Source organism: Eptesicus fuscus, chromosome 12 (assembly GCF_027574615.1).
Source record: "Eptesicus fuscus isolate TK198812 chromosome 12, DD_ASM_mEF_20220401, whole genome shotgun sequence".
NCBI classification, from domain to species: Eukaryota; Metazoa; Chordata; class Mammalia; order Chiroptera; family Vespertilionidae; genus Eptesicus; species Eptesicus fuscus.
The window spans coordinates 63,176,604-63,201,869 of record NC_072484.1 but is presented as its reverse complement, the minus strand read 5'-3'; the positions used below and the strand labels follow the sequence as shown (position 1 = coordinate 63,201,869).

Sequence of the window (25,266 nt, the reverse complement as noted above, 5' to 3'; positions counted from 1 at the left end):
TGTGGCCTCAGCACTCTCACTCCCTTCTGTTCCTGTGGCAGATGTTGCTAAAAGGACACAGGCACCTCCCACCTCATATTTGCCTCAGAACTTTTCTGAAGGTAGCATTCTGGACAACCACTACCAATCCAGTTAAAATTGGCACAAGAGAGGAAATCCATTTGCAGTAAGTACAAGCTTTAAGTGTTGCCAAATTACATAAAATAAAGATATATTTGAGTTTTGTTGAAAAAAGTTATACTGAAACTGAAGTAATTATTTTTCAGTGGAATATACTTGACATTACATGATATTTGTTCTGTGAGATGATAGGAAGTTAGTTAATTAAGTTTGCTGAATAGAAAGAGGAAAAATAACACTAATGATTAAGAAAACATGTTTAAAACGTTCATTTTAGAGCAGGGTCCGTTCTAACATGCTTATTTACTCTAGTGCATGGAATGGGTTTGGAGGGTTTGAGATCTGGACCAAACTTACTCCTAGATTATTGCGGGGTGGCAGTGATGTTGATGAGACATAACTTCATGGAGGGACAGAAATCAGGGGTGTTAGTTCTGTAAAGCAGTCAGCCTTCCTCAAGAAGTCCAGGTACAGAGCTTGCTCATCTGATGAGCATAGCCAGAAAGGGCAGCTAATCTATACTAATAAAAGGGTAATATGCTAATTAGACCGGGTCGACCAGACATCTTCCGGTTGTCCGGTCCTCCTTCCAGACAAAGCCACAGTGGCAGTGGCCGAGGCAAAGGTGGTTAGGGGCGATCAGGCTGGCAGGGGAGGGCAGTTAGGGTGATCACACATTTAAAATGCTCATAACTTTTTTAAAAATTGATTTCAGAGAGGAAGGGAAAGGGTGAGAGAGATAGAAACATCAGTGATGAGAGAGAATCATTGATTGGCTGCCTCTTGCACGCCCCCTACTGGGGATCGAACCCGCAACCCCGGCATGTGTCCTTGACTGGAATCAAACCTGGGACCCGTCAGTCCACAGGCCGACACTCTATCCACTGAGCCAAACTAGCTAGGGCAAAATGCTCATAACTTTTGAGAAACTCTGAAGTTTTGCCTTGCTATGTAAGTTATCCCTCTACCTAGTGTTTAATTACTTTGATAATGTGGAAATATTTTGAAACTTAATGTTTAAATATAATTTCAGTTATTTATTGGCATTGTATGTCATCACATAATTAATCTAACCTTCTGATTAAACTCAACCTAATAAAAATCAGTAAAATCATAAAGTTATTTTATTGAAAGAACTAATTCACCGCATTTAATAATTTGAAATCTCAATTAGGCCTACCATCAGTTTAGGTTACTGGAACTGTAGAAAATAACGCCATGGGATTCTGGAGTTTAGAGGGACTTTTCAGGTCTGGTTCTGTAAAGAGAAGTGGCCAACTTTTGAAGAAAAACTAAAAAATTTTCAAATGAAAATTCTTTGGTGCTATACTGGCAGTTTCTAACTGTTAAATAATGTTTTCCCATGTTATAAATGGTATGTAGCTGGGACAGCACCCCTGTAATCCTGTACCCTAACCCCACTGACCCCTGCAAGTGGGAATGCAAGAACAACACAACTACAGCAACACATGGTAGGAGGTTAGGAGCCTTGGAGTCTACTCTTCACTCTGTCATTTTGTGCAAGTCATTTGACTCCTCAGGCTCAGATTACTCATCTATAAAATGAATGGATTAGGCAAGGTCATTTCTAAGGTTTCTTTAAACTCTGCTGTCATGTAATTGGGATTTTCTGATTCCTGGGTCAGAGACTGGGCAGGGATTTGGGTGGCAGAGTAGTGTAGGTGTCAAGCACTTCATACTCACCACCTTTCCGTATTTGCATGACTTAGTCACCAGTTCAGATTGAATAACCAAAAGATACTGTATGTTCTCACAAAAATTTTTGTCTTTTTTATAGGAGAGCATTTTCAGTTTTATAATAGAGGTCATTGAAAAAAATCTTATTTCATAGGACTTGTGCCCTTTTGACATCACTCTATCATTCTTTGAGCACTTTATTACTTTCTGGTGCAAAGATGTTCCAGCTTATTTTATAACTAGAGGCCCGGTGCACGAATTTGTGTACCAGTGGGGTCCCTCAGCCTGGCCTTCGGGGATCAGGCAGAAACTGGCTTTCTGACATCCCCCGAGGGGTCCTGGATTGCGAGAAGGCACAGGCCAGGCTGAGGGACCCCACCGGTGCACAAATCCGTGCACTGGGCCTCTAGTATGCATGTAAGAGCTTTGGGTAATCTCTTCCCGCCCTCCACCTCCCCGCTTCCCTCTGAGATTCATCAATCTGTTCCATGTTTCCATGCTTGTGGTTTCCACTCCTGCGTTGAGCGCCTTCCCCCAGGTGGTCAGTGCATGTCATAGCTACCGGTCGGATGGTTGCTTAGGCTTTTATATATATATAGATAGATTGCCAATTTCCTAAGGAGTCCTGGTTCCTTTGAGGGGGAATGGACTAGGTGTGCCCTTTCATAATGGGATGTTGTTGCTTCTCCCTCATTTGGAGGGCAGAGCTGGGAAATGTATGGTTTTTTTGAAGTTGTGTAATACCTCTAGTTCTAGTTCACCACTGCAGGGCTCTTCCTCTCCTTCCCATGTTTGGTTTGTATATTCCTTCTCTCTCCATTGGGATCCCCAACAACATCTCTGTATTTATTTATCTGCTCAAAGCTACAGTAAATACAAAATAATTTTAGGATTTTTCACCAACACTACTACCAGCAACAAACCTACTACACAAAATTCTAGATTTCTCTTTACCTTAAGAATATATAGCTCTGGCTGGTTTGGCTCAGTGGATGGAGCGTTGGCCTGTGGACTGAGGGGTCCCAGGCTAGAAAAAAAAAAGAATATATCATACTGAAGATGTACATCCATGTACTCTCAAAGAGATTACTCTCTCTTATAACTTGTCTGGATACCATCTTTTCCCTTCCCTCCCTTCTTCCCCTTGTACAGAGTAGATGCTCAATAAATATTTGTTCTCTTCTTGAGCTAGTTCTGTCCACAATACTTTCCTAAGTTAAATTCATTACCATTTCTTTAGGAATTAAGTATAATTAATCTGACAGAGCACTAATGTTTTGAGCAAACAGTTATATAACTAAATAAAAAGATGATATATGATATATATATATAGCTTTATAGCATATAGTTTTACATAACAATAAATATATAAAGTTATATATTTATCAAATCCTGCCACATAAACCCATATATATTGAACTAATTTTATCTATATGTTCATGTACTCTTTAATTATGGCTTATATATCTTTTTTTTTCTGGTTTTGATTTCAGCCAACATTTCATATTAGGATCATTAATTTATCAGAAACTGGGTTTCAACTTTATTTTTCATTTTACGAATTGGAAGGCATATAAAAACATTTTTATGATTTTTTTATGGTATCATTGCATACTCTAAGGTATATAAATTCTAGTTAAGCATTTAATAAATCACAGGCTAATAGATCAATGGGCTAGGTGCAGGGGTAGTAGGCTGGGGAGAGGTAAAAAGGAGGCTACTGTTGGTGGAAAGAAAGAAGTGGGGCTAAAGTATATTTGAACTTAATGGAATTTGAGAAGTGTAGACTGGGGAAATAAAGATTTTTAGGCCCCAATATAAATGTGTTAGCTAGTCTTTCTGTTAAAACTATTTAATAAATTGTTCTCTTAAAATAGCTTTTTTATTTTAAAAGTATGTTTTAGTCACCCAAATTGACAGAAATATATACTTGTATATGTTCTTTGATAGTATGTCTCAGTGATGAAGAGAAAATATTAATGTTGGAGCAGCCAAATATGGTTCATTCTAGTTGTTCTTTAGGCTATCTTCTATTGAAAGAACTATTAGATTAATTATATGGCTTTACCTAATCCTATATTAAAGAAAAACAACCATGTTATATTAAAGAAAATATGAGTTTGAAACATGTATGCTTTAATTGAAATGATCACTGTACCTTTAAACTGGTTTATGCTAATTGAAATAAGCCAGTCAGAGAAAGGCAAGTACCATATGATTTCACTCATACTTGGAATTTCATGAACAAACTGAACTACCAAGCGATATAGAGACAGAATCGTAGATAGAGAGCAGGCAGACAGCTCTGGGGATGGGATTAGGGGATGAATGTTGAGGGAGTGGTTATAGGGATTAAGAAAAAAAGAGAGAGAGAACTCATGGACATGGATGACAGTGTGGTGATTGTGGTTGGGGGTGTGAGAGTGGAAGAGGGTATAGAGGGACTAAATGGTGATTGAAAAAATAAAATAAAATAAATACATTTGTGGAAAAGTCCAAGAGTCTTTTAAAGTTCTTTAAAAGACATTTCAATTTTTAAAGGCATTTCAAAAGTGTTTTAAAAGGTACCCTTTAAAAGTATTTTAAGGTATTTTAAAAAGAAAGCAAGAATTTTAAGAGAGGGAGGAACCAAGATGGTGGCAAAGTTAAACAACTAAACTGCCGCCTCACACAACAATTTCAAAAATACAACTAAAAAAACAAAACGTCTACCACCCAGAACCATGGGAAAGCTGGCTGAGTGGTAGATTTACAACTAAGAAGAGAAGGGAGTGCAAACGCTGGAGAGCTGAAGTACAGAGGCGCACGCGAAGCGGGCTGGCAGTGGGCGACTGGGCGTGCCGCTTTTCTTCAAACCGAAGGAAGACAAACTCCCGATCACTCTGAACTCCAGTTTCTGGGGACACGCGGGGGACCCAGACACCTACGGGGAGAAGCTGGACTCTCGGCCATCGGTCAGAGAGTGAGAGTGACTTTTCTGCAGAGGTGCGCCCAGCAATCAGGGTTTGCTGCGCTGGAGCGCGGGACATGGGGACTTGGAAACGTGGAAAGGCAGAGACGGCTGAAGGCAGCCATGGCCGTTGGCCATGCCCCAGCCTAGTGACGCCCTGAGACCCCGCCCCGCCCTAAGACCCTGCCCCGCACATTCTACAAACCCGCCCAGGCTCCACACAGCAGCTTTTACATATAAATGGCCTGTTCTGTGGCAGCTCAACCAAATTAACTGCAGCTCCAGTCAGACTGCTCCAAAACCGCCCAAGCAAAGAGGAGAAAACTGCAGCTCTTGCTGTAGCTCCTGCTGGGAGGCCTCAGACCTGCACCCCATTGGAGATCCAGACACTAGGGTATCTCGTGGTCGGTGTGGATGACACCAGATTTCAACCACTCTCATAAGGGACGCATTCAAGAGGCAGACTCAGTGAGCACCGAAGCCCTACTGTGTCTCCAGCACAGCAATTCTTCCATTATAGACACAGCAGGTCCTCACAGCCAATTGGCCTGGAGGTCAATTCCTCCCAGTGTACCAACAGCAATCAAGGCTTTTAACTACACCAAAACTTTCCACTCAGCCCACAAAGGGGTGTACCAAGAGCAACCACCTAAAGTGATTGGGAAAGCTGAGCTACTGGCCCCTTATAGGTCACTGACCACACAAAGCCACTCCATCAACACAGGGAGGCAGCCAAAATGCGGAGACACCGAAGTATGTCACGAGTAGGAGAGATGGAGGAAAGCAAACTAATGGACGACACAGTGTTCAGAACCACATTTATAAGGTTACTCAAGAATCTTATAAAAACTGCTGAGAAACTTGAAGAGACCTTCAAGGACCTTAATGAGAATACCAAAATAATGGAAAAGGACCAGTCAGAAATTATGCATACACTGTCTGAAATAAAGAATATACAGAGTAGACCACCGCACCCGAAGAGTCAAACCAAAGATCTGGAATATGAGGAAGAAAAAAACACCCAACCAGAGAGGCGGAAAGAAAGAAGAATCCAAAAGTGTGAGGATAGCGTAAGGAGCTTCTGGGATGGCTTTAAGCGTACCAACATCCGAATTATTGGGGTGCCAGAAGAAGAGAGAGAGCAAGATACTGAAAACCTATTTGAAGAAATAACGACAGAAAACTTCCCCCACCTGGTGAAAGAAATAGACTTACAAGTTCAGGAAGCGCACAGAACCCCAAACAAGAGGAATCCAAAGAGGACCACACCAAGACACATCATAATTAAAATGCCAAGGGCAAAAGACAAAGAGAGAATCTTACAAGCAGCAAGAGAAAAACAGTTACCTACAAGGGAGCACCCATACGACTGTCAGCTGATTTCTCAACAGAAACTATGCAGGCCAGACGGGAATGGCAAGAAATATTCAAAGTGATGAATAGCAAGAACCTACAACCAAGACTACTCTACCCAGCAAAGTTATCATTCAGAATTGAAGGGCAGATAAAGAGCTTCACAGATAAGAAAAAGCTAAAGGAGTTCATCACCACCAAACCAGTATTATATGAAATGCTGAAAGGTATTCTTTAAAAAGAGGAAAAAGAAGAAAAAAGTAAAGATAAAAATTATGAACAACAAATACATATCTATCAACAAGTGATCCTAAAAATCAAGTGAATTAAAAATCTGAGGAACAGAATAAACTGGTGAACATAATAGAATCAGAGGCATAGAATGGGAATGGATTGATAATTCTCAGGGGGAAAGGGGTGTCTGTGTGTGGGGTACGGGAAGAGACTGGACAAAAATCATACACCTATGGATAAGGACAATGGGGGGAGAGGTAAGGACAGAGGGGGGGTGGGAACTGGGTGGTGGGGAGATATGGGGGGAAAAAAGGAGAAACAATTGTAATAATCTGAACAATAAAGATTTATTTAAAAAATAATAAAAAAAAAGAAAGCAAGACTTTAAAATTATTTTTGGTTTACTTTCATTAATTTGTATATATGCATATTAAAGATGTGTATATGCTTTAGATCTTATTACAAGTAAGCATATCCTTCCCGTCTTTTTCTTTATTATTTTCTTACGGGTCTATGTAAACTTAAATCTCTAAGCAACTCCTTCTAGAATATTTGGTAATTCTAGCACCTTTTATTTGCATAGTTTCATAAATATAATGAAGCCATGGCCAGAGTAGCTCAAATATTTTTTGTAATCAATGATAAAAAAGCTAAAATCCTCTGAAAGTAATTTTTTTTTATTTTTATTTCAGGTAAATTGGGATATTCACATTGTACAGAAACAGAGGTAAGAGAATGCTCAGATATTTCTTAGTAAAGCAGTTTTGCAGTCCTGTATAATTTAGCTTTGAGTACTATCAGTGTCACTGTGGGTTTTGGTCTGATAAGAATGTGTTGAGAGCAGGTCTATCTTTTACATTTAGGAAGAGTAAACTGTGAAGAAGTCAGTTATCTTGTCCATGTTTTTAAAATGTCAGGCTGTGATACAAAAATAAGCTTAATCATAGTCTAAATCTTTTCTTGAGTTATTTGTGAAATTGAGTTAGCTAAGATTAAGAGCCCTTAATTTGAAATAGTTTGTGGTTTTTTCTTAATCCAATCTTGTGTGTCATGATAAAGGAATAATTTAAATGTGTTGGACTCCTATGGAGCTGCCTTGGTGTAGGAAAAAATAGGGATGTGGAAACAGTGTTTCTGTAAGATTAATAATGAATTAATTGCTTTGTTATTTGTATAAGTAGGATTTTTTAAGTTTTAATAATTTAAATAATATATATAATTTAAAATTCTAATTGTGAAATTTAAGGAATTCCCACGATTCCAGGTGCTCCTTGAAATATGAGGGCAGCCTCCATGCATTATGTGTGTGTGTGTGTTCCTTTCAGGAACTGTTGCATCCTTCTTTTTTTTCTTCTTTTTTTTTTGTTTAAATTTCTTTATTGATTAAGGTATGACATATTTGTCCTCATTCCCATCCCACCCCCCTCCCTGTTGCATCCTTCTTACACGAGGAGTCTTAAGTCTTGAGTTTATAGCAGTGCCTAATTTTAAGGATTTAAGAAGTTACTTTTCTAACACATCTACATGTTAAAGCAGGTGTTAGTAAATTTTAACTGTTACTTTAAAATGCAAGGTTCCTAAGGGATTATATTGAATGATAAGGGAGCAAAAATAATTTACTATTTTTGTATTTAAAAGTTATACAATTCATTTTTTGTATTTTCTATTCAACTTTGAAAATAGAGATAATTTTTTCCAAATTAGCTATAAAAATAGTCAAGAACTTAATATTTTTATGTTGCAAGGATTTTTGATGTACTGTTCAATATGATATAAAGGAGTGGGATATGATTTGAGTCAAAAGATTTAAGTTCTATCTATGATTTCTGGTGTGCGTCTTTCTAGCTATATAATTTAGAGCAAGTAATTTTTTTCTTAGAACTTTTGCTTTCCTATCTATAATATGTTAATGATAGTCCCTGTTAACCTCATGGGTTGTGAAATTTTAGAGAGACAATATATGTGAAAATGTTTTGTAAACGCCAAAGACACTATTATATTTAGCAAGATGACACAAATGTAGTCAGCATTTATCTGCATTTAGGTAATGAAATGTGAGGGTTTTACATACAAGGCAGAGTCATAAGTCTTATCATTCTGTCTTATGGCAATACAAGCCATAAAATCAACATGGTTTTAACATATTGTTTAGCCCTTTGCACTCGCTTGCTTTTTTCTTGATTCCTTTATTCTACTCGGGATTTAATGCTAACCGTGTCGAGTCACACTTGACATCCGAGTGCAAAAGGTTAATACTTGCTTTGTATAGGAGTATCATTTCATTTTATCTCCTAACCCTTATCCTTTGATCTAACTCGGCCACCAAAAGAATTGGAATCTAAACAGAATTTTCTTCCAGGTTTTTAAAAAAATTATAACTACTTAAGAAAAATCACAAGCAAATAAAAATTTCAGTCTGATATTTAGTTTACAAAATTGGTTCAGGGTATTTTCTAAGGGTGAACAGTGGTGGTTACCTCTGAGGAGATTGGGATTTTGAGTGGTGATTTACCTATATTGCGTGATTTAAAAAAAATGAGACTGATCTCACTTATATGTGGAATCTATTAAAAAAAATAAATGGATGAACAGAATAGGTCCATAGGCATGGATACGTGGAACAGAATGACAGATCTCAGAGGGGAAGGAAGGAAGGGGAGGGGGCGGGAAGAGATTAGCCAAAGAACATATATGCATATATGCATAGCCTATGGACACAGACAGTAGTGTGGGGAAGGCCAGGGGTGGGTCGGAGGCTAAGAGGATGGGGGCAAAAGGGAGGAAAATGGGAGACATCTGTAATACTGTCAACAATAAATAAATAAATAAAAAGAAAAAAATTAGACTGTCTCTGTATATACTTGAGTAATTACAGTAATAAAAAGGAGGGGCAGTAGAGCAAGTGGGAACTTTTTCAAGAAGTTTGGTGACTTAAGAGAAGGAGGAGAGAGCTTAAGTAGGAAGTTTTGTTTTGTTTCATTTCTGTTTTTAGGTTAAGGAAGACAATATATGCGGTGGTGGTGGTGGTGGTGGTGGATGGTGGTGGTGGTGGTGGGATGGTGGTGGTGGTGGTGGTAAGGGAACCAAGAAACAGTGACCCTGGAGTCCAAATTAGAGAGTGGACATTTGCTGAAACCAGACGTAGGACTACGTCTAGAAGATGACTTGACTAGAGCAGTGGTGCTCAAAGGGCTGTGGGAAGGCTCTGGGGAGGCGGCTTCCTGTCACCCTTTCAAGGTCAGGAGAAAGATATTTTCAAAGCAATACTAAGACATTCTTCGCCTTTTGACTTTCATGGTCTCAGGAGTGTACATTGGAGTTTTCAGGGGCTGCATGAATGTGGGACTATGACTAATACCAGACTGCAGAAGCAGACATGAGATCTAGCCAGCTTTTATTAAACATGACCTTTAAGAGTTTTGCAAAAATGTAAAACAATATCACCCTTCTCACTTTTTAAAAAAATAGCTTTTCCATAAAATGTTACTGATATTGTTTAATCTTATTTTAAAAAAATTTTTTTTTATTATTTCAGAGAGGGAGAGGGAGAGGTTAGAAACATCAATGATGAGAGAGATCATTGATTGGCTGCCTCCTGCACACCCCCGACTGGGGATCGAGCCTGCAACCCAGGCATGTGCCCTTGACCGGAATCATACCTGGGACCCTTCAGTCCACAGGCTGATGCTCTATCCAGTGAGCCAAACCAGCTAGGGCTAATCTTATTTTTAAATTATTTAATTTAAATAAAAAATTTCTCAGTTTTCATTTCTAATACAGTAAATATTGATAGGTTATAGCTCACATAAACAGAGGCTCCTTGACTCCTCAGTAACTTTTTAGAATGTAAAGGGATCCTAAAACTAAAATGTTTGAGAGCTGTTGGGCTGGGAGATAGTAGAGTTGCTTATTCCTGAGAAACAGAATTGAGAGTTAAGAGAGGTAAAACCAGAGCAAAACCAGGAAGTTGAGGAAATCCTTGATGCAAGGATTTTAGCCAATCTTTTGTCAGTGAGAAGACAGGGTTATTTTTTTTTTTTTTTAAATATATTTTATTGATTTTTTACAGAGAGGAAGAGAGAGGGACAGAGAGCTAGAAACATCGATGAGAGAGAAACATCGATCAGCTGCCTCCTGCACACCCCCCACCTGGGATGTGCCCGCAACCAAGGCACATGCCCTCTACCGGAATCGAACCCGGGACCCTTCAGTCCGCAGGCCGACGCTCTATCCACTGAGCCAAACCGGTTTCGGCGACAGGGTTATTTTTGAGTGAGAGGTTACACTGGATCAGAAAGGTGATTGCTAGAGCCTCTTTTTGCCCTTAAATTGTTTTTCTATTGAGAAGAGATTCCTAGTTCTTTTTGTAAGTTAAAAGCCCCATCAAGCTCTTGCTAGTATGAAGTCCAGATTAAGAAAAAGGCTGCTAACAAGTTGTGTAGATAAGTGGAAGTGAGTAAGATCTCCGATAGATGGAATAGCATATTGCTAGTTCCACATGTAATACAGGCTTACCCCAGCCTTTCTGAATTGGAAAAGGTGTTGTTGGGAAGAGGAACTGGTGGGAAAACAGAAGCTCCTCATTTTTCTGGGTCTCTAGGACCCTCATCAAGGTCTGTGGTTGAAATACATAACTTTAAGTTCGACTGTTTTTATAGTACATAAAAATCGCTACAAATTATTTTCCAGTTTTACTTTTAATTTTCTCTTTGTTTCTCATACAAACCAAACAAAATTGTGACTTTAGAGAAAGCAAGGAGGCCATATAAAGGTATTTAGTCAACTTTTATGTGATCTTTTACCTCAAGATTACTTGAATGTTTCTTAAAATCAAGTACAGGTGACCCTTGAAAAACTTGGGGGTTAAGAGTGCTGATCCCTTACACATTAAAAAATCCATTATAATATTTTAGGGGGAGTTAATCCTCACCTGAGGATATTTTTTCCATTTATTTTTAGCAAGAGTGGAGAGGGAGAGGAAGAGAGAGAGAGAAACATTGATGTGAGAGACACGTTGATTGGTTGCCTCATGAACGAATCCCCTACTGGGGCTCGGGATCAAACCTGCAACCCAGGTACATGCCCTTGACCGAGAATTGAACCCAAGACCCTTCGATACACAGGACGATGCTCTAATCACTGAGCCACACAGGCTAGAGCAAGCATGTCAAACTCAAAGGCTAACACGGGCCAAATAAACAAAGTTTAAGTTTATGTGGGCTGCAAAAAAATAAAAGCTTTAATTTTAATTGAAACGTAGGTTTATTTTGATAGAGACATGCTGAATACAAAGGGCTGAAATAAATGAGTAATTGTTAATGAATATTCCTTGTGGGCCACATGTGGCCCTGGGGCCACGAGTTTGACATGCTTGGGCTAGAGCCATTATAATTTTTTACTTTACAATGGGCCCCTCATATCCACAGTTTTTTCATCCATGGTTGGCAAACCAGGGTTGGGAAATGTAGGTAGATCTGAAGTTGGGAAAGCAAAAATATTGTTTTAAAAGACATGCACTTTTTTTGTTTTTGCCTTAATAGGTAATTTAATTTTTCTCTACAACTTCTTTTTTTCCCCCCCATTTTTTGAAGGTATAATTTATATACAGTAAAATTTAACCTTTTGAATTACAATTGAGTTTTGACTAATACATTAAGTTGTGTTAACTAACCCCACAATCAAGTTCTATCACCCCTCAAAATTCCCCCCATTTCCCTTGTAGTTAGTCCCTCTTCTCCCCCAAGCCCTTGGCAATCACGGATCCGTATTTTGCCCCTTTTATTTAAACAGTGTATTACTGTCAGTTCTCCTTCTCTGGGAGTGGCTCAGACTGATATTTATAAACTCTTGAGTGATTGACCTGTACTTGTGGGTACTTGTCTGCCAAGGAAGCAGTCCTGATCCATACTATATGGGGAGCTTACATCCCCATTTTACAAGTTTTTTCTACTGCCATTATTTAAATAGTTTTGTGGATTAAAGTTAAAGAAAATTGCTAAGCACTTAAAAATACTAAAACATAAAGTATTTGAATTTTCAAATATTTAATTGTGGCCTTTCACTGTTGTTTTTAGTTTTCCAAATTTCATCACATTCCTGTCTTCTATTAACCACCACTAATTCTGAAGCACTCAGAGGCCCTTAACCTTTAGCAGGAAAGAAGGTTAAATGAATAACTAAAACAATCCTGCTGTTCCCCTTGGAGGATTAGTTGTATTTTAAGTGGAATACGTTAAAATATTATATAAGGTTAACTTTTGTCAATACTTTCATCTTGATAGAGCTAGTTTGTAAAAATAGTAGAAATATTTAAGCTTTACTGAGGGAAATTATTAAAAACACTCATGTTTATCCCTGACCAGTGTGGCTCAGTGGATAGAGCATTGGCCTGCACACAGGGTGGTGGGTTCGATTCCTGGCCAAGGGCAAGGTACCTTGGTTGCAGGGTTGTTCCCCGGCCACAGTCAGGGTGCGTTGCATTCAAGAGGTAACCAATTAATGTGACTCTCACATTGATGTTTCTCTCTCTCTCTTTATTTCTCTTTCTCTCTCTCTTCTGTCCCTTCCCTCCCTCCCTGCCTTCCACTCTCACTAAAAATAAATGGAAAAATTATCCTCAGGTGAGGATTAACAAAAATAATTTAAAAATAAAAACACTCATGTTCACATCTTGGAAATAAACTTCACATATACTTTATATACTTTGTTTTATTCCCACATGCATCTTTTTCAAAATAAGTTTTTATTTTTCAATTATAGTAGATGCACAATATTATATTAGTTTCAGGTGTGCAACCCAGTGATTAGACATTTATACAACTTATAAAGTGATCACCCTGATAAATCTAGTACCCGTCTGACACCATATATAGGTTATTATAATATTATTGGCTATGGTCTCTATGCTGTACTTTATATCCCTGTGACTGTTCTGTAACTACCAATTTGTACTTCTTTTTCACCCATCAGTCCCCTTCCAATCTGGCAACTGTCAAAATGTTCTCTGTATCTATGAGTCTGTTTCTGTTTTGCTTATTTATCTTGTTTTTTAATTTTATTACTTTTTAAAATATATTTTTATTGATTTCAGAGAGGAAGAGAGAGAGAGATAGAAATATCAATGATGAGAGAGTATTATTAATTGGCTGCCTCCTGCACGCTCCCACAAACTGGGCATGTGCCCTAACCAGTAATCAAACTGTGAATTCCTGGTTCATAGGTAGACACTCAACCACTGAGCCATACCAGCCAGGCTATCTTGTTTTTCTTAGATTCCACATTTAAGTGAAATCATATGGCATTTGTCTTTCTCTGACTTATTTCACTCAGCACAATACCTTCTAGGTCCATTCATGTTGTTGCAGATGGCAAGATTTCATTTTGTTAGTTAATTTTCACCTGAGGATATTTTTCTCATTGATTTTTAGAGAAGAGAAAGGGAAGGGAGGAAGGGAGAAGGAGAGAGAGAGAAAGAGAGAGAGAAGGAGAGAGAGAGAGAGAAACAGAGAAACATCAATGTGAGAGAGACACATCGATTGGTTGCCTCCGACATGCACCCTGACCATACCTAGGGAACGAACCTGCAATCAAGGTGGCTGCCCTTGACTGGGAATCGAACCTGCAACCCTTTGCTGCATAGGCTGATGCTCTAACTACTGAGCAATGCCAGCCAGGACTTCATTATTTTTTATGGCTGAGTCATACTCCATTGTTTACATGCACTACCTCTTTATCCATTTTAGTATTGATGGACACTTAGATTGTTTCCATATCTTGACTCTTATAAATAATGCTACAATGAACATATGAATGATAGATATGTATTTATTACCATTTTATTATTCATACTTTTGATCTTTTTTTTCTTCTTCTTAAAGAAGACCCTTTAACATTTCTTATAATACTGATTTGGTGGTGATGAACTCCAGCTTTTTCTTGTCTGGGAAACTCTGTCTGTCCTTTGATTCTAAATGATAGCTTTGCTGGTTGTAGATCCTTGCTTTTCATTACTTTGAACATTTCTTGCCAGTCCCTTCTGGCCTGAAAAATTTTGGTTGAGAAGTCAGCTGACACTCTTATGTGCCGCACTTTTTTTTTTAAAATATATTTTATTGTTTGGTGTGGGGTTTTTTTTACAGAGAGGAAGGGAGAGGAAAAGGGTTAGAGAGTGTTTTGAACTCTGAATCTGGTAGATTGCTTGTCTCTATTTGTTTAGGTTTTTTTTTTCTGGAGTTTTGTTCTGTTCTTTCATTTGGGACATGTTTCTTTTTGCCTGTCTCCCTGTGTTTGTTTCTGTGTATTAAATAGAGCCCCACATTAATTTTTAAAATATACTTTAATGCTTACTATGTAGTAAGTATTGTTATAGACATTAACTAATTTCTCATAACAAATTTATGAATTGAATGCTATTATTATTCATATTTTAGAAATGAGAGCTAAAGTATAGAGAGGTTAAGTAACTTATCCAAGTACTATAGTCAGTTCATTCAGGTTTCTCTTAATCAGCCTTTATTTATCTGCAATGTAAGGTATCTGCATAATGCTGATCGTTAATTTAGTGCCCCATTTGGGACAGTGAAATGCCTACGTGTCTCCTTATTGTGTATAGGCCTCTTACCTGTGACTATTTCAACTCCTAGCATTATGTAGGCAGGGAATGTGTTTCTGCCAGATGTAAACTGGGCCAAGGAGTGAACATAGTCCATGAACTTTCAACCCCAGTGGTTAGTTGAATATAGGGTTCTGTACCATAGTAATTTGAGAAGTAGTTTGGTTCTAAATTACTCAGAACTACTCAAGTCCTTTCAGTCCCTGCCTGCCAGCCCCTTCTATACTGTGCCCTTCCTGGCCAGGCCTAGAGTGACACCACCACCATCATGCCAGCCATGTTCAAAGCTCATGGGATGTGGGGGCTTGTAGTATTCATCTCTGACATCTGGAACTTTAAGAGAATCAACCAGGAGCTGGCTATCATTCACTCCAAGTTCAAAGAGGGCAAAGCCTTGAACGGCTACAGTAAGAAAAAAAATGTGTGTAAACTGCTCTTCATCTTCCTGCTGGGCCATGACATTGATTTTGGTCACATGGAGGCCATGAACCTGCTTGGCTTTTAACAAGTACACAAAGAAGCAGATAGGTTACCTGTTCATCTCATTGCTGGTGAACTCTTAACTCCGATCTGATCTGGTTCATTCATAATGCCATCAAGAATGACCTGGCCAGCTACAACCCCACCTTCATGTATCTGGCTGTGTACTGTGAAATGGGTGAGGCCTTTGCTGCTGACATCCCTTGCATCCTGGTGGCTGGAGACAGCATAGACAGCCTGAATCAGAACTCGACCATGTGCCTAATGAGGCTCTACAGGTCCTCGCCCGACCTAGTGTGCATGGGCAAGTGGGTGGCCCACATTATGCACCTGCTCAATGACCAGCACCTGGGTGTGCTCACAACTGCTGTCAGCCTCATCACCTATCTCTAGAAGAAGAACATGGATGACTTCTATACTTGCATTTCTCCATATGTGTCCCACCTGAGCCAGATTGTCCCCTCAGCCTCCACTGATCTCCAGTACTACACCTGTTACTTCATCCCAGCACCCCAGCTCTTGGTGAAGCCTCTGTGGCTGCTATAGTGCTACCCCTGCCGGAGGATGGCTCCTGGGCCTAGCTGAGCACTATCTCCAGACTCTCGACCAGCCTCCCTTTCACATCGGCATCCTCCGGCAGGGGTAGCACTACAGCAGCCACAGAAGGTCCAGCGCTCCAATGCCTACAATGCCATCCTTTTTGAGACCATCAGCCTCATTATCCACTATGACAGTGAACCCAACCTTCTGGTTCAGGCCTACAATCAGCTGGGTCGGTTCTTACAGCACCGGGAGACCAACTTGTGCTACCTAGCCTGGAGAGCATGTGAACGCTGGCCGACTCTGAAGTCTCCCACAAGGCGGTCAAGACCCACATCGACACTGTAATCAATGCCTTCAAGTTGGAGTGGGGCTGGAAGAGATTAATGGGGGGAAAAGGAGGACCTATGTAATATTTTAAACAATAAAGATTAAAAGAAAAAAAAGATGATAATAATATGCTAGTTAAATTAACCCTAAAAAAAAAAGATGGAGTGGGACGGCAATATGCCACTGGGCACTTGACCTTCTCTACCCATGTGCCAAGCAGATCGTGTTGGAGGTGTGGTACCTGGAGACAGCTAACTATGCCATCTGTGAAGAGATCATCCTGCAGATGGCATCCTGGCCAAGAAGTCTGCAGACTGCAGCTGTTGTGAACACCATCCTCAACCTCATCTTCATCGCAGGTGACAATGAGTGAGGAGGTGTGGTACTGTATGCTGCAGGTTGTTATCAACCATGATGATATTTAAGACTGTGTTTAAGTTGCTCCAGACCACAGCCTGTCACAAGAACATGGGGAACCTGATTGCTGGGGAGCCCCGCTCCAGCCCCGGTGCAGTTCTCACTGCTGTATTCCAAGTTCCATCTGTTCAGTGTGGCGATGTGGGCCGTTCTGCTGTCCACCTACTTCAAGTTCATCAACCTCTTCCTGGAGACCAAGGCCACCATTCAGGGCATGCTATGGGCCTCCCAGCTATGCAGTGCAGATGTGGAGCTGCAGTAGCATGTGGTTGAATTCTTCTTCCTCAGCTCAGTGTCCACCATGGACATCATGGTCACAGTGCTGGAGGAGATGCCACCCTTCCCCAAGTGTGAGTAGTTCATCCTGGCCAACCTGAAACGCAAGAAGGGGCAGGGGACGGCTGGAGGGATCCAACCAGCAATAACATCAGTAGGGGTGTGGAGCCCACCTCCAGCACCTTATGGATGCCTTCCCCCTCCCACAACCTTTTGGGGCTGTGGGCAGCCCCTGCCACAGCAGCACCCTAGGCTCCCTCCATTGTAGGCAACCTCCTGGTGGATGTCTCCTCTGGTGGCCTGGCCGCTGAGCCCAGCCTGGGGCCCACCCCTGAGGAGGCCTTTTTTGGGACCTGAACCCCTGAGGACATTGGCCCACCCACCCCAGAAGTTGAACTTCTGAATAAATGCGTGTACAAGAACAATGGGGTCCTGTTTGAGGACCAGCTGCTGCAGATTGGAGTCAAGTCGGAGTTCAGGCTGAACTTGGGACACATGCATCTCTTCTATGGCAATAAGATCTTGGTACAGTTCCAGAACTTCATGCCCACTATAATCCACTCTGGAGACCCCCAAACTCAGCTGGCTGTGCAGACCAAGCCGTGCAGGTAGACGGAGGGGTGCAGATGCTCAACATTGAGTGACTGTGAGACTTCCTGACACCCCTACTCCTGTCAGTGTGCTTCAGGGCTGGGGAAGCCCCTCAGTCCTTCACCCTGAAGCTCTTGGTGATGATCAACAAGTTCTTCCAGCCAACAGTGATGGTAGTCTAGGACTTCTTCCAGCATTGGAAGCAGCTGAGCCTCCTCCAACAGGAGGCACAGAAAATCTTCCAAACCAACCACCCCACTGATGCTGAAGTCACTAAGGCCACGCTCCTGAGGTTTGGCTCTGCTCTCCTGGACAACGTGGACTCCAACCCTGAGAACTTCATGGGGCTGAAGTCATTCAGACTCAGCCCTGAGCTGGGTTGTTTTTTCAGCTGGAGCCCAGTTCCTAGGCTCAGATATAGTGGCTGACCCTGCATAAAAGCAAGGAGCCTGTTTCTTGTCATGTGTGTGAGCTGCTGGCCTAGCAGTTCTGACCACTGGACTCTGCCCCCGGGGATGTGGCCAGCACAAAGAAGTCCCTTGGACTGAGAGCTTTGTTGGATGGGCAATGAGAGGACCTGTGCTGGTGACAGGTGTGTAGAGGATGTCTGGGACCTTCCTCTGGTTTTTATTTTTGTTCACCTGCTTCTGTTTACATTCTGGGGGTAAGGGACAGCCTGTCCCTGCCTTCTGCTCCCAAGCACAGAGGGGAAAGGGACCAGGGAAGCAGGTGCCTCTTGTGTCCCCTGTTGTGTCCCCTCCTGCCCCTTCCCTGTCAATGGACTACAGGAAAAAAATAAACTGTAGTAGTATATAGCAGTTATAGTATCGGATCTGCTCTTTTAGCAAAAAGCTTTGTCTGCTTTTAAACTTTAAGGGTTTATAAATGGAATTGCATGTACTACATCTGATAAGGGTCTCAACACCTGGAAGACAAACATTCCAATTTCAAAATGGGCAAAGGACCTGAATAGACACTTCTCCAAAGAGGATATACAGATGGCCAATAGACATATGAAAAAAAATGCTCATTAATCATCAGAGAGATGCAAATTAAAACTACAGTGAGATATCACCTCACATCTGTCAGAATGGCTACCATCAATAAATCAACAAACAAGTGCTAGTGAGGATGTGGAGAAAAGGGAATGCTACTGCACTGTTGGTGTGAATGCAGATAGGTATGGTATAGCCACTGCGGAAAACAACAGTATGAATTTTCCTCAAAAAATTAAAAATGGAACTGCCTTTTGACCCAGTGATCCCACTTCTGAGAATATATCCTAAGAATCCTGAAATACCAATCAGAAAGAATATATGCACCCCTATGTTCATTGCAATGTCTATAATAATAAAAGCGTAATATGCTAATTAGACCGGACAGCCGAACGACCTTCCAGACATTAGAAGGACGAAGCCGCTGTGGCGGGGCTGAGGCAGAGGCATTTAGGGGTGATCAGGCAGGCAGGCAGAGGGGTTAGGGGCAATCAGGCAGGCAGGGGAGTGGTTAGCAACCAGTGGTCCCGGATTGTGAGAGGGATGTCCGACTGCCAGTTTTGGCCCGGTCCTGCTGCAGGATCGGGCCTAAACTGGCAGTCGGACATCCCCTGAGGGGGTCCCAGATTGTGAGAGGGTGCAGGACATCCTCACCCCCCCCCCCCCACCGGGCCTCTAGTTATTTACAATTGCCAAAATTTGGAAACAGCCCAAGTGCCCATCAGGAGATGAGTGGGTAAAAAAGCTGTGGTACATTTACATAATGGAATACTACTCAGGTGTAAAAAAAAGAAGTTACTCTTCCCTTTTGTGACAGCATGGATGGACGTGGAGATTATTATGCTAAGCAAAATAGGCCAGTCAGATAAAGACAAATACCATATGATCTCACTTATATGTGGAATCTAATGAACAAAATAAACTTACAAACAAAATAGAACCAGAGGCATGGATACATGGAACAGACTGACAAATGTCAGAGAAGAGAGAGTAGGGGGATTGGATGAAAGAAGGGGAAGAGATTAGCCAAAGAACATAAATGCATAGCCCTTAGACATAGACATCAGTGTGGTGAAGGCCAGAGGGGGGCGCCAGAGGGAGGGCCTGGGCGGTGGTGGGCAAAACAGAGGGGCGGGGGGATGGGAGACATCAGTAATAGTGTCAACAATAAAAATAAATAAATAAATAAAAAAAAAGGGGGCCCTAACCGGTTTGGCTCAGTGGATAGAGCGTTGGCCTGTGGACTGAAGGGTCCCAGGTTCGATTCCGGTCAAGGACATGTACCTTGGTTGTGGGCACATCCCCAGTAGGGGGTATGCAGGAGGCAGCTGATCGATGTTTCTAACTCTATCCCTCTCCCTTCCTCTCTGTAAACAATCAATAAAATATATATTAAAAAAAAAAAAAGGATTGGAAGCTCCATTTACTGCTGGTAATGACAGCGTTTTCTCCTTGGTCAACAAGTAAAAGGAACAGGAAGGATGCTCACATTCTGCTTCCTGTCTTTTTGTAAATAAGCCTGAATTTACATAGCCATTCTAATGACATTAACTTATATGGTCTGGAAATGGGTTTGTGTGTCCTCAGAGTAAAGGTGTCTACCTTTGAGTTGCTGTTTTTTAGTGTCCTTATTAGTAGAGGTTGGTAGTGAAATATTATTGATGTGATAAATAGGTAATCTCACTTAGATTTCATGTATCATTAGATATAGACTGAGGGAATTGATAGTTATTTGGCACATTTTAAATTCATTTCTCCCTCCAGCCCTGCCCTCCTCTTTGTCTCCCCCATCCTTGTCTCTTCTCTTCTATCTCTCTATCTCAGATAATATTTATTACCAAAATGGCCTTTCGGTTTTAGTCATAGATGTCTTAAATAGAGGGGACACGGTGTGACCATAGGATACAAAATTTTTACAAGTAGTGTTCCTTTGTTACTATATTTGAAGATCAGTAGCAGTTTATATATGTATATATTTGGCAAAGGATTTTAGAATAACCAGAATTATCTGGAAGTAAATATTTTATTCTTTATTTTTATTGTTTGCATTTTATTGAATTTATTGGGGTGACACTGGTTAAAATTATACAGGTTTCAGGTGCAAAATTCTACAAAACTAATATATAAGTTTAACAAGGTTGCAGGATACAAAATCTTAATAGAAAAATTAATTATACTTCTAAATACTTGCAATGAACAATCCTAAAATAAAATTAGGAAAACAATTCCATTTATAATAGCATCAAAATTAATAAAATAGTTAACAATAAACTAAGTAAAAGAAGGGCAAAACTTACACTCTGAAAACTACAAAACACTGTTGAAAAAATTAAAGAAGATCTAACAAATGAGAAGAAATCCTGTGTTGATGAATTGGAAGCTCAGTACTACGATTGTAATACTACCCAAAACCACCTACAGATTCAAGGCAATCCTTGTCGAATACCAGCTGGCTTTTTTGCAGAACTGACAAGTTGATTCTAAAATTCAGATGGAGATTGAAGGGACCCAGCAGAGCCTAAACGAAGAACACAGTTGGAGGACTCACACTTCCAGATTCAGAAGACTGGGCACTGGCCTTAATTTAGTCTATACTTTGGACACAAATATTCCCTCTTTACTTTAGAGGCAACAGTACCTGTTTCCTAATTATATACTAGCTCTGTTTCTTTAAAACTGTTATTTATATACAGTTTGGTTTATTAAACTTAGAATTTTATTAATTTTTTTCTGTATAGTTAATAAAATTAGGTAGTTAATACCAAGGCAATAAAAAGGAGCAGGGCAATTATAATTTGCATTATTTGATACTTTTTTATTAAGATATTTTCAAATGTATTTTTCTATTACTGTCCTGTAGTTTACACAAGAAAGAAATTTAATAAATTAATAAAAAATGGATCAACAACTAGTATTTGTGAAATGGGCCTGGTGTCTCATGGTATGGGCCAGTAGGGTTGGCCTTTAATAATGACTGCCAAGTATAGAAATGGCTGCTGTTGGTTTTAAAGAGGTCATGGTTACCAGATCTGACTTTACCTTGAGAAGGAGAAGAGCAGAATGCTTTGAGGAAAGGAGTTGGCAAAAGAATTGAAGGAGATTGTGAAACCTCCTTAAAATTTCTATTAAAGAGCTTGTTAAGTTTTCTGTGTTAAATTTCTTTGTTCTGGAAGGGACACTGGCCCTTTTAAGAATGGGAGATCTCTGCAACCCATGACAAGCTGTGAAAGGTTGCTAAGGAGATTCCTATGAGAAGGAGTAGTATGTAAATGATCTGTTTTTGAACTCTGACTTCTAAAGGCAGGAAATGAAATGAGGGAGGATGCTTTTATTTCACTCCTCTAATATTTTAGGAAGCAAGCAAAAGCAAAAGCAAAAATCTTTTTTTTTTAAACACAGACATAATTTGTTTTGGACAAAATTAATTTGTGTCGTGTTAACATTGTATTTTTAAATATTTTATTGAAATATAGGACATTGAGAAACGTGCACAGATCAAGTTATAGCTTGATGAATTTTTACAGATAGTTATAATGTTTTTTTAATGTCATTTAAATACACTCTATTATATGTGTTTGTAAAAATATCTTATAAAGTTTTATTTCAAGTGAAGATCAAAGTGATCATTTCAAAGCATTATGGAGATTTTCAGTTAGTTTCTATTTTTAATTGAATGTTGTATTCCCCCACCTTCTTTCCCAGTCTCCTGCTTATTAAAACAAAATCAGGGAAAGAATTTCTTCCAGGGAGGAAGGAGCCATTCTGATTAGAACTGGTTTAGTGCAGTGCTGTCCAATAGAAATCTAATGGGAGTCACATGTCCAATTTACAATTTTCCAGTAGCCACATTAAAAAGTGAAAAGCAACAGGTGAAATAAATGTTATAGTATATTTTATTTAACCTGATATGCCTAAAACATTATCATATCAACACACATTCAATATGAAAATTATTACTGAACTACTTTATATATTTTTTTATAGTAAGTCTTTCAAGCCTAGTATGTATGTTTTACTTCAGCTCCTCTCAGTTTGGACTAGCCACACTTAAGGTGCTTTGTAGCCACATTTGGTTAAAGGAGTAGGGAGAAGAAGAAATGGAAATGTTGAGGAAATGAGAAATTTGAAAGAGCCTGAAACTATTTTTTAAAAACTATGAAGCTTATTGGGGAGTCAGTAACAGCATGTTGGGTGGGGTGGAGTCTTATGGAATCACCAGGGGAGGGCAAACAGTGTGAGCCAGTTTGACGGTGACTCAGATATAGTGTCCACCAGCCGGCTCTGTGCGGGGAGGGCTCATCAAATGAACAATGAGCTCGGCCAGCACTTATTCTGGGAGAAAGTTGCCCCTCACCCCTAGTTCTCCCCCTGATGCCGGTCAATTCAGTTCCTTCCCACATGTCTTTGATGCCCTTCAAGCTGCTGCCCCAGTGTTGGAGCTCAGAGGGAGCGAGTCTGGGTAAATCTGTGTGTGGGCCCTTTAAGAAGACTCCAGCAGCCCCCCATCTCACTCAGGCTCAACCTCAGCTGGTTTTTACAGCCAGAAGTTATGGGAACTTCTCTTTCTGGCACTGGAACCCTAGGCTGGGGGCCTGCTGTGGGGCTGGGACCCCTCACTCCTCAGGGGGTACCTCTGCAGCTGAGATAGCCCTCCCGGTTTTTATCCACCACAGGTGCCTGTGGGACCAGCACATTTGGTTTCTCCACCCTTCCTGCCAGTCTCCATGTGGCTTCTTATCTAATTCCCTGGTTGTAGGACTTCCATTTATCCAGATTTCAGGCAGTTCTGAATGATGGTTCTGTAGTGTAGTTATAATTTGGATGTGGTTGTGGGAGGAGGTGAGCATGCACCACATTTACCTATGTTGCCATCTGGACTGGAAGTTCTATAATTTGTTACTTGATTGGGCCCCAGTTTCCTGTCTGTAAACTAAACATATTATCACCTGCCCCTGAAGTGGTTGTAAGGACTAGAGAGATCAGGTGTGAAAAGTAACTAGAATAGCAAGCATTTCTTGGGATGGCTGATGCTATTACTTTCGTCATCACCTGAATGTAAAATTTTGTTAAAAGGAATTCAGGTATCAGAGTATGTATTTGTATTTTCATATGCAAATATAGGAGTATAGATTGTAAATAACTTTGGAGAGCAATTGGGCAATACTATATGTACTAGAGGCCTGGTGCACATTCATGCACTTGGGGAGGGTCCCTGATCCCGCCCTGTGCCCTCTTGCAGTCAGACATTCCTCTCCCAGTCCGGGGTTCTAGCAGTCTGGGACCCCTCGCTCCTTACCACCTGGGAGAGGCTCCTGCCACCACCGCTGTGCTCACCAGCCATGAGCCCAGCTTCTGGCTGAGTGGCGCTCCCCCGTGGGAGTGCACTGACCACCAGGGGGCAGCTCCTGCGTTGAGCGTCTGCCTCCTGGTGGTCAGTGCGCATCATAGTGACTGGTCGTTCAGCCATTTGGTAGATTTGCATATTAGCCTTTTATTATATAGGATTATTATATAGGACAGTGGTCGGCAAACTGTGGCTCGCGAGCCACATGCGGCTCTTTGGCCCCTTGAGTGTTCTAATGCCACTTCTTCAAAATAGACTTGTCCAGGCCAAAAACCGACTTCTGCACATGGGCCACGAAGTTTCAATTGCACTGTCTGTGCACGCCCGCATGTGGTATTTTGTGGAAGAGCCACACTCAAGGGGCCAAAGAGCCGCATGTGGCTCGCGAGCCGCAGTTTGCTGACCACTGGTGTATGTGAAGAGATATGGCCCATTATAGTATAAAACAGGTTATAAAATATGTAGTAAGTACCGAATGATCCAGTTTTTCTAAAATAATATTCAAAGGACAAATATAGTAAACTGTTAACAGTGATTGCCTCTGGAATTTTATATATTCTTTTGATTGCTTGTATTTTCTGAGATTTATAATGAATATGTTTTGCTTTTGTAATAAAAAAAAAGAGGGAGACATCATGGGTTTGTGTCGGGGGATGGAAGGTCCTGTGAAGAGAAAAACTAAAGATGGAAGCATACAGTTTGCCTTCTTATAAGTCATGAGTAACTGTAGTAATTTGCTCAATTTTGCTGTCCAAACTCGAGTCCAGTCCCATGACTAAGCCAGGTGAGGCAGGGGAGGCAGAGCCTTGCTTGTTGCCTTGGGGGCCTGGCTACAAGTCAAGAACTAGAGTTAGTTGATTTCCATAACATTCTGTCTCTTTAGGGATTTTGATGATTTTCAGCTACAAGGGAAAATCAAAATAGGGCTGAGGTGGAAAGCATCTATTGAAGGCAACACAACGGAAGGAAATGTAAGATATGAGGGAAAGCTAGCAGTTCCAGGCCAGTCTAAAAAGATAAACTGCACTGCCACTTCTTCTAAAGCCTTTTCATGAATATTGTTGAATTGGCACAATCCAGTTTTGAGAAACAGGACCTTGTGATTGTCACAAGTTATTCAAGCAATTAGAAACCAGGAAATGTACTCTGATGTAAACCAGTTCATGAGTCACCGTTAAACAAGTACAGTAATGAAGCTTTCAGATCCAGTGCTGTTCTTGTATCAGATGACTTCCCAGATAATTGAAATATTTTCCAAAATTTGTTTTATTTACCTTGATTTAAGTTAAAAATGAGTTGCATGTCCTAACAAAATTATTTTTTATTC

At 40.5% G+C, this 25,266-nt stretch overlaps 1 protein-coding gene and 1 pseudogene across 2 annotated transcripts in view; both read left to right on the top strand.

The window, feature by feature from the left end:
* Window positions 1–25,266, top strand: part of SPIRE1 (spire type actin nucleation factor 1) — a 111,868-nt gene that overhangs the window by 9,368 nt on the left and 77,234 nt on the right. For both annotated transcript variants that reach the window (XM_054724023.1, XM_054724024.1), the window contains exon 2: window positions 7,048–7,082. In XM_054724023.1, coding sequence (XP_054579998.1) covers window positions 7,048–7,082 — 35 coding nt within the window. The remainder of the gene's footprint in view (window positions 1–7,047; window positions 7,083–25,266) is intronic.
* LOC103304473 (AP-2 complex subunit alpha-1-like) lies at window positions 15,235–18,093 on the top strand (annotated as a pseudogene).